Source organism: Prosopis cineraria, unplaced genomic scaffold (genome assembly GCF_029017545.1).
Source record: "Prosopis cineraria cultivar Desert tree isolate PC_DT_omini unplaced genomic scaffold, ASM2901754v1 PC12, whole genome shotgun sequence".
Taxonomy (NCBI): domain Eukaryota; kingdom Viridiplantae; phylum Streptophyta; class Magnoliopsida; order Fabales; family Fabaceae; genus Prosopis; species Prosopis cineraria.
In genome coordinates, this window is record NW_026555343.1 from 2810129 (window position 1) to 2822137 (window position 12009).

General features: G+C 28.0%; 1 protein-coding gene across 1 annotated transcript; it reads left to right on the plus strand.

The window, feature by feature from the left end:
• Positions 1–9317: 9317 nt before the first annotated feature.
• On the plus strand, positions 9318–9680 carry LOC129288282 (uncharacterized). Its single transcript, XM_054924787.1, has one exon. The coding sequence runs from the start codon at positions 9318–9320 to the stop codon at positions 9678–9680; it is 363 nt and encodes a 120-aa protein (XP_054780762.1).
• The last annotated feature ends 2329 nt before the right edge of the window (positions 9681–12009 follow it).

Here is a 12009-nt window from a genome sequence, read left to right on the forward strand (position 1 = left end):
TTGTTGACAACCAAGAGTATTATTATTTGCATGGGAACAAGTTCCTCGCTCACGAGCTCACTGAACTTCCATATAAATTAAGCCATTTCTCTGATAATTCCTCTCTCTCTCTCTCTCTCTCTCTCTCTCAGATTTTATTTTGGCCAACTGAAATATCTCGAATTTGCATTGAAACCCCCAATACTGAGACAATAGCTTTTAATGCTATCATTCTCAATCTCTTATTTCTTTAATTTTTCCTCAATTGTATTATTGCTCATTGGGACTTACTCCTACGCGCGCGCGCGCTCTCTTTGGTCTATACTCCCTCCGTTTTTTATTTGTAGGAGAACAAAATTCTATCACATGGTTAAAAAAATCAGTTAACTATATTAATTATGTTTAAAAATAAAAAAGATTGGACTACAATATCCTTTATTAATTGTGCTAATTAAGCCTTCATTAGTTGTTTCTTATAATTATAAATGATAAAATTATGAGAAATAATTTAAAAAGTCCTTTATTAATTGTGCTAATCAAGCCTTCATTAATTGTTTCTTATGATTATGAATGATAAAATTGTGAGGAATAATTTAAAAAGTTTATAATAAATGTCTATTGAAAAATGTGATTTTGCTTATATAAAAAACAAACTAAAAGTGGTAGCTTATCTTATAAATAAAAACAGAGGGAGTATTATAAGCCATTTCTAACCACTACCAAAAAGCAGTTGATTAGCACTAAAATCTTCCGTCACTAATAAGTGAAAATTATGTCACTAAACAAGTTAACAATAAAATATTTTTGTTGATAAAAATACCATTGCTAACTTATTGGAGATGAAATTTGCAATCCTATTGCTAATTAGCGACGGAATTAGTAAATGAATTGCATTTCATCACTAACTAGCAAGATAATAGTGACAACAATTTTATATTATTAAATAAGGATAAGCTATTCTGATTTTGGCCAGAATGTATTCCGTCACTAATATGTCACACATTTTTCAATAGATTTATTCCATCACTAATTTTTAAGTTGACCAAAATATCATTGTCACATCACCCAATGAACTAATGCTACCTTATCACCCAATGGATCAGTGTCACTTTACAGGCACATCATTGCCACCTCACTGTCACATCACTTGTCATTGTCATGTCAAATATTATTATCTTCAATTGTGTCTTAGCTAAACTCAAACTCACAACCTTACACACTTAATGCATTTGCATCTATATTATTGTCAATTGAGCTGAAAAAATCTTTAATCTTAATTGATAAATTAAATATATAATATTTAACCCCACACACACACATATTAATAAATATATTATTTAAATTTACTTACTTATTTAACATTATATTTATTTATTAATATGGTAACATTAATTTATCTATAATAATTATTTATATTATAATTTATTTTTAAAAAATTTTTTGATAGTAAATTTAATATTAAATTAAAAATATTTTATTATCATTATATATTATATTATAATTTGTATCTATGTAATATATAATTTTTTAAATTTTTATTTAATAATTTTTATTTTTATTTTTATTTTAAAATAAGAATAATTAAGTATACAATTTAAATTATTATTATAATTATACAAATAATTTAAAAGAGTAAAACATTTTAAATTATCTATTTATAGTATAATAATAAATTATTAAATAAATTAAACATAAATATATATTTTAAATAATAAAATAAATTTTAAAATAATTTGTGATGAAATTATAACAAAAATCTTTGTGATGGAATTTTTCACTACACATTCCGTCACTAAATTGAAATAAGATATCCTGAAAATTAGTGACAAAATTGTTAGTGAGTAAATTTTTTTGCTAAATTATTTCTAATGGATTAATGATAGAATTTTAGCAATGGAACATTTCATCACTGATTTAGTGACAGATTAGCGATAGAAATTTATTCTGTCACTGATTCACTTTTTTTTTTATAGTGAACTACTTCATTGGAATCAAAAGAGATAATTAAGTTATTAATTTTGTTTAAAAATAAAATAAAATTCCAATTTTATCTTTGTTTAAATAAAAAAATTTAAAATTTATATTACATTCTCTCTCATATTAAATAAGTTTAAATATATGTAATATTTAAAAAAATTTAATTAATATCTTATCAAATATCTTATGTTAAGGACCAAATAATCCTTCTAAAAGGCATCTTATAATAAAAACTATAGAGTGAGGGAGTATATATAGTATTGTACTAAAGTTGACATCATTGTAGCCCATTTCAATTGTTATTTATTGTTATCGTTGTAAAAGAAAGTGATAATTATTTTCATTCATATTACTGTGATTACCAGACTGTTTAGATCATCTGAGCAACCAATTTTTTGAAATAATATTTTGTTCATAAAAAAGATGATAAAATCCTAAATTTTGATAGGTTAACACTCATTCAATCAGTAAAAAACAACAATTAATTGACACAAACTTGAGCAATGACGAGGGCAGGCTGCAGGCATATGCATATTACAGGAAATTATACCATATATTTTTTTTGGTTACTTAATGTATACTCATACTCAACAGTTGTAAGACTAATACCTTAAAAAATTTGAGTGCTATTTAAGAGACTATCCTTTTCCAAATGATTGCTTTTTCATGTACACTTCCAGGAATTGAACCCTGGAATAATGCAGCTTAAGAGGCCAGACCGCTACCATATGTGTTACACCCATTTGGTAAATTATACTATCTATTGGGTGAACAAGTTTCAACCTTAATTAAATACCATCTCAAGTCTTTTTTTTTTTTTTGTTAGCAATATCATTCAAGTATATATTTCTAAAGACAATTATTCAGTGTTCAGTATACGATACTTTCAAATTTGAGCATTTGCTAGATACCGATGAGGACAACTCCACCAATATTTTCCACTTAAATCTCAAAAGCCCATTAACCCTATGCTCTAGATTAGTTTGTTTAAGTTTCCAAGGGATGCATATATAATGCGTGTATTTTGATCACTAATTCCTAATATTTTAAAATAAAGCAACGTGAATCTATGTATTGGACTGATATTTCCTATGACAAATCATGGCTTCTACCTCCCTGCCAAGCAAATAAAATGTCATTGTCGACTTTTTTCTCTTTCTGATTGAGTATTAAAGTTTCATTAGCATGTAGGCAAATTCTAAGTTGAGAATAAAATTAGTGATACGAAAGAGAGAACTAAAATTGAGGAAATTATATATTGAAATTACTATAATTAAACATATATATATATATAACAATGTCATAAATCATTAACTTCTGTTGAAACAGGATCCGCTAGCTTATTTCAGTAATTCATAATAATAATTTATCATTGTAATATATTTGTTCTAGCAATATTGAGATATTACCCCTCTACTTTTTTTCCTGGCCAGTATGTTACTTCACAGCTTACGTACCCTCCAATTAGAAGTTTAAAAATGATTCTGTTTTAAGCTATACATATACTCATTCTCATCTACCATGATTGTTATTTTTTCTTTCCATTTTCTACGATATTTACTCACTCAATAAATTAGGTGTAACGTTACCAGATGCTTGTATCAACTGATTAAAGGGTGATCCCTCTTTACTAAAGGTCTTAAATTTTAATTTTATGTGTGCATAAGTGATTAGATTCTCAATGAGAGGTCTGCCTGCCCTCCAAAGAAGTACTTGCAAGTTAACTGATCATAGTGTTGGTCAAAGACTTGAAATGCTAGAACTAAAACCAAAAAAAAAAAAAAAATTGAGTATCATATTTTCTCTGTTGAACAAATTTAAGAAAATCATAAATACACACACACACATATATGAGTAAAACAAAATCACTACTATAATTACAATGTTGATTTCAAATGACACGCCGTTCTATTTAATAATTTTATAGGTGGAAACAAAAGATAACAAACTTAGCTTGATAAAGTACATGCTTTTCGTGACTTCTTTCCTTTTTTTTATTTGACCAATCTACTACACTGTAGACTGTAGTAAAAATAGAGTATATGCTGTTCAAATTTTTCGTGAAAAAATAATCATATAAATATAAATGAAATGGCTATCTGGACTCTCAAATTAAACCAACCAATCAATTTGCAGCGTGGGCGAGCGAGAGGAGTAGAGAGAGAATACGAGGGAGGGAAGACTATTGGGCCACATTCGGAGAGGCCCAAGTTCAGATGAACCAAACAATGGGGAATGGGCTTAAGCCCTCACAAAATTAACTACCGTTCCAAGTATTGGTTGTTAATGAATGATGATTAATTAACTAGTTCCCTTTTATTATTATTATTTTTCGGACCCTCTATTTAAATATTTAGGGCCATCTTCAAATTTTAATTTTCCCAAAAAGGCTTTGACTTTTCAATCGGTTAGCTTGACGATGGAACATGAATATATTTTATTATGAGATAATTACTTGACTTTTCATTATTTTTCTGTACAATATTACACTATTTTTAAGAGATTTGTTTAGGGAGGAGAAGAGTGGAGTGGGATGGTTAAAAGATAGAAGTCATTATTTGTGAGTTTTTTTTTTTTTAAAGAAGGATGGAAGAGCAAGGAAGGGTTTCTAAAACCTTTTTTTGCTATCCATAACTCAATATTTTTTATCTCTCCAAATTGAGGGGTCAAGAATGAAATAGTACAGTATAATTATTTCATTTACAAAATTACCCCTAACCTCCTATCCTAATAAAATTCATCTGTTATTTTTATTTTCCGGCCATCTCTCTTACCTCTTGCTCGAGTTTCATATGAGCAGGATTGGGTTAAGCATCACCCCAGCCTGATGCCCAGGCCTATGCGCATTTGGGCACTACATTAACTCGATTAACCAAAAATATTTCTACAAGTATTTTTTTTCAAAAGATACATAAAAAATTTTCTTTAAAAAATATTATTATTATTATTTAAAATATATTCTTCATAAAACTAATATTAGAATTAAAAGTAATTTTTTAAAAGTTAAAATGAACAACAATTCCCAATTATTTTTACATAATAATAAGTTAAAAATAAATTTTAAATTTTGAAAGAGATTTAAAAAATTGTAATAATAAGAAAATGTCTAAAATATCATAAAAATAATATAATTCATGATAAATTTAAAAAAAATAATGCCATAAATTAAATATTAGTCACAAAAAATTAAAAAAAAAACGTGCACAGGTTCGGGCAATACAATGTTTGACCCCTATTGATGCATAACCCATGTGTTCAAATGCTATAGGCAAGGTTGGACTGATCAGCATTCAGACATAATGTATTGTTATTCCTCCTGCCATATCTCTCCCGCGCTTGCCATCTCTCTCGATTGCACCTTTTAACACTAAGACTCTATTGTGTTTTTCTCTTGTGCAACGGGAATGTTTGCATAAACAGTTCTGTTACTTACTTTTACTTTTTATTCTTAATTCTTGAATATCTTATTTAACCATTAATTTTAATTTTAATTTTAATTATTATTATTATTTTTTGTTGCATAAATATTATAACTATTTAATGGGCATTATTATTTTCTTTAAACTATTTTTTCATTCATTTTATAATAACTCCCAAATAATGGTCAAGTAAAACCATCCTTTCCCATTATAAGACTCTCAAACAAAAAAAATTGTTTTATTCCACTCTACTTCACTCCTTTCCATTCCATTCTATTAATGATCATTCCTTTTTATCCAATCATAAACTCCCAAATGCACTCTTAAGATTAGATATTAAATCGTTGTTCTGGAATTCTGGTATGTAATAAAAGAATGAAATAAAATAATTTTTTTTTTACAAATTCAGTTTAAGAGGCCGAAGATACATATTAGTATACCTTAGATTATTCCAAGATATCCTTTTTTTCATTTACAATTGAACCCCCCCTGCAAATTTAATTTCTTCCAATATATTAACCAACAAACCAGTTGAAATGATTTTCCAAAAAAAAAAAACAACCCACGACGAGTCATCAACTTGTGAGATCATGGAAGAAGTAAGAACTAATAGAGACCTAAGTAGCAAATATAAAAAATTGCACGCCATTCTTAAGGGTTCACACTTGTCCCAACCTCTTGTAGTGAAGAGTCAATTTTCAATGCCTGTGTCCTAAATGATTATGCAATGCTGATACATGGATGAGTTCTGAGCCTCTAAGATTTGTTGCTTCCCCATGACCAAATCCTTTATGTACATTTATTTGGTACAAGGGTCACTGCTAGCTACACAATTATATTGTAAGGAACATATAATTAATTCTTTTGAGGCTGCCACGGAATCTGGACGTTGGTATGAACGCTGAATAAAACCTTGGTGAATTTAATTAATTATTTTCTTTTGTCAACTTGATAAACTAAGGACCTGTTTGGTTTTTAAAAGAAATTAAATAAAATGAGTTTATAGTGAAGCGAGGACGACAAAAAGGAAAGGAAAGTTATGGGATGATGAAGAGGTGGGAATGAAGATAGACATGAATAAAATGATCATCATTCCCCATTCCCTACCTATAATTCTCACCACTTCTATTAATCTACAATCTTAGTTTAGTTTATTTTGTCCTCTATTAATGTTTTCCATTCCATTCTATTTCTTTTCAACAATTAAATATGCCCTAACTCTTTAAGACATACTACTCCCTTTGAGCCATATGATGTACGTAGGCCATTTTTATAAGTTATTGTTGGTTATCAAAATGTACATCATTTTTAAATTTTTAAGAAATATCTTTTCCTTTTTACTCTGCGTTGATTAGAAGGTGGAATGAATATTTATTATGCATGGAAAATTTTGAATGTTAATTGTAAAAAAATACAAAACTAAAAAGTGAGTCAATTTTTCATGAGATTTAAAAAATTAAGTTTTTTTTATTGTGTTATACATGTTGAAAGTGTCTTACATCTCGAGGGAGTAATAGGGAGAATACAAAGATGTCTCAAAAAGATTAATTAATTTAACTTAAGTCTTAAGTGTCAAACTCTAAAAATTTACAACTCAATTTCTTAATTTTATAATTTCATTGCGATAAATTTTCAACTTATATTCTAAATTTCAACAAAAAATAATTTTTTATTCTTCAATCATAATAAAATTTTAAAAATAAGTTACATATTCATCATAACACAATTGTAAAATTGAGATATTGAGTTATAAATTTTTAAAGTTTAACACTTGAGACCTAATTTAAATTAATTAATATTTTTGGAATCTCTTTGTCATTCTCCCTTTTATATATGTATATATATATATATATATAGAGAGAGAGAGAGAGAGAGAGAGAGAGAGAAATTTTCAAAAGAAAGTTTACTCATTACCAAAAAAAAAATGAAATAAAATTATCATTTAACAATACATACTCTCACACACTCTCACACCTTTAAGCCAAACAGTGTTATCTTACAAGAGTTGAGTATATAACTAACGATTATGAGTACATATACTTGAATTATATTCTTATACATTACTTAATCGTGTGATGATTCTTAAAGACGCAAATATCAATATAATATAAAATAATTATAAGAAATGGAACAATTCATTTTAGAGTCCATTAGCACTACACAAATTGAAATAATTTGTTAAACCCCAACATGATATCAGAAGATGCACAGGGCGTACGGATTTGATGAACTGATTAAAAAAAATTGCTTCAGAGAGTGGCGTACGGCTTCAGACTCCTCTTGGCTCTTGTTAATTAGCCCGCCATGACTAATTAATTTCAAGGATTTTTGTTTCTATATTTCCCCTAAGTATATATTTTAATAGTATCATCATTATCACCGAAGCTTATATACACTAGTAACTAATTAATATCATCATCGTCGGCTTCGGTTCAATTCTCACAGCTGTACGGAATCTAAATCACGGGAACAGAGAAAATTGCTACTCAACGTTTGTTATATCTGTTGAGAGGCAAGCAAAAATAACATAAGGATACCACATCTTAATCTAAAATTTCAAAACTCAAATTTGTGGGTTCTTTTTTTTATTTTATTTTAGTTATTAATCTCAACTTTATCAGATGTGGTTTCCCAAATCTATTTAAGTCTATCCACAAGATCCCCATATCAAAAATGCTCCAAACACTTAGTTTGCTTTTTTTTTTTAGGGCTAGCCCAATTTTTCAAGCTTCAAACCGTGTAGCACATACTAGTCCTTGCTAAAGCAAGGCCAATCCTATTTTAGGCTTTAAATGTGAGTAATGAAAGACTTATAAGTCTTGAGTAAAACTTAGCTCTGATATTATTTGTTAAAAATGAGGGGTGATTGCCTGAAAATGGGGGGAGATGAGAGACAGGCAAAAGTAAAGAAAGGATGTCACATCTTAATTCAAAACTTTAAGACTCAAGTTTATGGGTCATTCTTTTTTATTTTATATTAGTTATTAATTCCAACTTTATCCGATGTGAGATTGCCTACATCTACTTAAACCCACTCATATTTGGACAATCTAACAATATCATTTATGTTTGCTGAAAACCATGTCAACTTGGCCAATTGATCCAATAAATTATCTAACAATTGTCTTTATCAATTTAATAAAATATTTTGTTGATAATTAATTTAATTATAATTTAACTGTGATTTAATATCTTAATCAATTCAATGGCCAGTTCATTTTCAATTTTTTAGTGAAATACTATAAGCACACTCGATACTAATAATTACGTATTTAATTGATGAGAACTTCTAAGTACCACTAAATATATATATTATCTAATGGCAATTGCAATTGAGGACGTCTAATGCCGCCACAAAAGAGCTAAATTAATATATATATATATATATATATGATTTACCATTTGTCATGTAATAAAATACACTGTGTACTTTCGTGGAAACATCAATTTTGATTATAAAAAACTATCAATGATAGCCGCTATCAATTGATCGAGATCATAACTCAACTGCGGCAAAATACATCCTTTGCGGTACAAAGAAGTACTATAAGATTGTCATGGCTGGATGTGAACCATATCGTGAATTAATAACTCTTGAAGTTTAATCTTATAGGTAATTAAAAACCAGAATTAACTTTTCAACCTCTGGGAAATCATTTGTTAGCTCTTCATAAAAACTAAAAGATCAAACATGAAAATCATATTAATTCTTGCTCATCCTCTCCATGCAATCTAAAGGAATTATGTCTAGTAGAATCATTGAACGATCACAGGGAAAAAACCTACATCTATTATTTTATTCAACATTTACTTCTAGGGCAGACTTCATATAGTAAGTCCGTACACTTGGCTTGTGATTATAAATGTCTCGATGCTAGCCAACCTGTGTTGACCTAAGCTTTGTTTTTCATCGTATTCTGATCTTTAAATCTGTCTCGAGATATGGAGTTTAGCCTTGAAAACAAGGACAAGTCTGAGAGAATAAGGTGGGGATATTCAGAGGAAGCAACACAAGTTAGATCCTATACGTGTGGATTCTGTCAGAAAGGATTTTCAAATGCACAAGCTCTTGGTGGTCACATGAACATTCATAGAAGAGACAGAGCGAGGCTGAGGCAACAATATTGTCAAGAGAATATTTGGCTGTCTCTTGACACTACGAACGGCGGTAATGATCTTTGTCACGATCAGCACCAGAACTCTGATTATAATATTCACAAAATGCCATCAATTTTCCCAGAGGCAAAGGTAAACATTGGTATTTCTTCAGAAATTTGTCAGCTTCCTATTTTTGTTCGGCTTTGAAGAGAAGAAGATGGAGTTAGACCTTGAGCTTCGTTTAGGTCGTGAGCCCGTAAAGCAGACCACTCCCACTCTGAGACGATTCTTTTAATGTCATCCATATATGATCTATATTTGAAGATTTCAGTTCAATGGTTATTTTATATGTATGAACTGATATCATATTTATGAATTTCTATTGCTTGTATTTTTCTGGTTATATTGCAGATAGGGGTGGTTTTTGTGCATCTCTTTCTACCATATAATGTCTACTATATACATGTGTGAACCATGAATTACTGCGGATGGAGTTATATATATATATATATATATGATATTTAATTTCTTAAGGAATCAGTGAGTGGAAAAATCCTTACTTTCTTGCACATTGGGTATGTGGTGTGTTGCTTCCTCTCTCTCTGTGTGTGTGTGTGTGTGTGTGTGTGTGTGTGTGGTGTGTCTGTGTCTGTGTGTCTGTGTGTCTGTGTCTGTGTCTGTGTTATTTTGAGCAAAAGCATAAGGGAAGCTATTAAGTTACTAGCTATTATTAACAAATAAACTAGATGTACTTATGAATATATAGAAGTTAGTTAACTTGTAAATATATTCTCTCTGCTCTCTATTATAAATCATATTTCAAAAGGATTCCTTATTAGATCATAATATAAGTCATTTTATTAACTTTTAACAGTAATTAATTAAAATGACACTGTAAGATTTAAAATTACTAAAAAAATACTTAGAGCTGTGAAGTAAAAGATGCTAGCTAGCTAATTTCTGATAATTGTCTTGATGTTTTGTATGAAAGTAGTTACTTTTCTTGTCTTCTTTATCAGTTATTCTATCAATCTCATTAATATTAATGTAAAAAGGTAAAAGAAAAAAGTGTGTAAATTTCAAATGTATCGCTATATAATAAATCTAAAAAGTAATATTACGTTACTTTTTTTCTTTCATGAAGATTAATTTTAAAAATTTTTTAAATATTATTTAAAAAGTCACACTATGATTTATAAATGAGATCAAATAGACATTCTAAAATGTGATTTATAAATGAAAATATGGGACCAGAGGAAGTATCTATGACTTATGCTCTATCCAATTAAAAAAAAAATGTCACAAAAACATTTTGTACATTGACTACTAGGGAAATCATGATATAACCGAAGTTTTCGTAAAATTAATATAATCTTTCCTCCATTCCATTATAATTTGACATTCAAGATTATTAATTGCATACAGATTAATATATATAATAAAGATATAAAAATATGACATACTTTATGAAATTCGCTTCTAATTTAATGCCGCTAAAAGTATAATAATAATAAATTTTCAATATGGAAAATATATATTCCGATCATTCTTTTTTTTTCTCTTTTGATAGAGTATTCCGTCCATTCCATTCATAAGGTAGAGAAAAAAATAATTTTTTATCCTATTTATAAATTATGTAATTAAATTTTTACTATAATTTCTCCTTTTATCAACATTAAGAGTTGGAAAAAAGAATACATATTATATATTTAATAGAGAAAAAATTAAAAATTTTTTAAATTTCAAAACACAACATCAATGAATTTTAAGATTTTTCTTTGTTAAAGTGAAAACGTTGAAAGTGGCTGGTGAGTAGAACAAGATGGACAGTCCCACTATATAAAATGATTTTGGAGGTGGTTGATATATCCTAAAATATAAAACAATTTGATAAAAATAAAATTTTATTTAATATATAAACTTGTTTAATATTAGCCTTTTTTCATTATATTCTCTCTCTTTGGGATTATTAAATGAGGAGTATTTTTAAAATTTTATATTTTTATTTTCAAAAAAATAAGATTATGAATGTGTATATTAATGAGCAGTGTGCATAATCTTAGCTAAGATTGTATTATAAATTGGGATAGAGAGAGTCTATTTATTACGTTTTTTTCTCTCTGTCTCTATATGATCTAGTGGAGGGAGTAATAAATAAAGACAAAACAAAACTTTTAATCCTTACACTTTGCTTATTTTTTGTTATAGGTTCCTGCACTTTTTTTTATATTCTGAGTCCTTATAATTTTATTTTTTGATATTCTAAGTCCCAGAATAAACAAGATATAAAGACCTTTGAGGGACTTAAAACACTAAAAAATAAAAATATAAGGACTCAAAATATAAAAAAAATGTAAAAATTTATAACAAAATATAAGCAAAGTGCAGAAATTAAAAGTTATATTTTTTCATAAATAAATGTATTCTACAAAAAAAAAAAATTTGCACTTTGTTACGATTTAAACTACATATCCGTTAGCTTAATCGCCGTGTAGACCTGAAAGTGATTATTATACTTGAAAGCTGATGGACCATA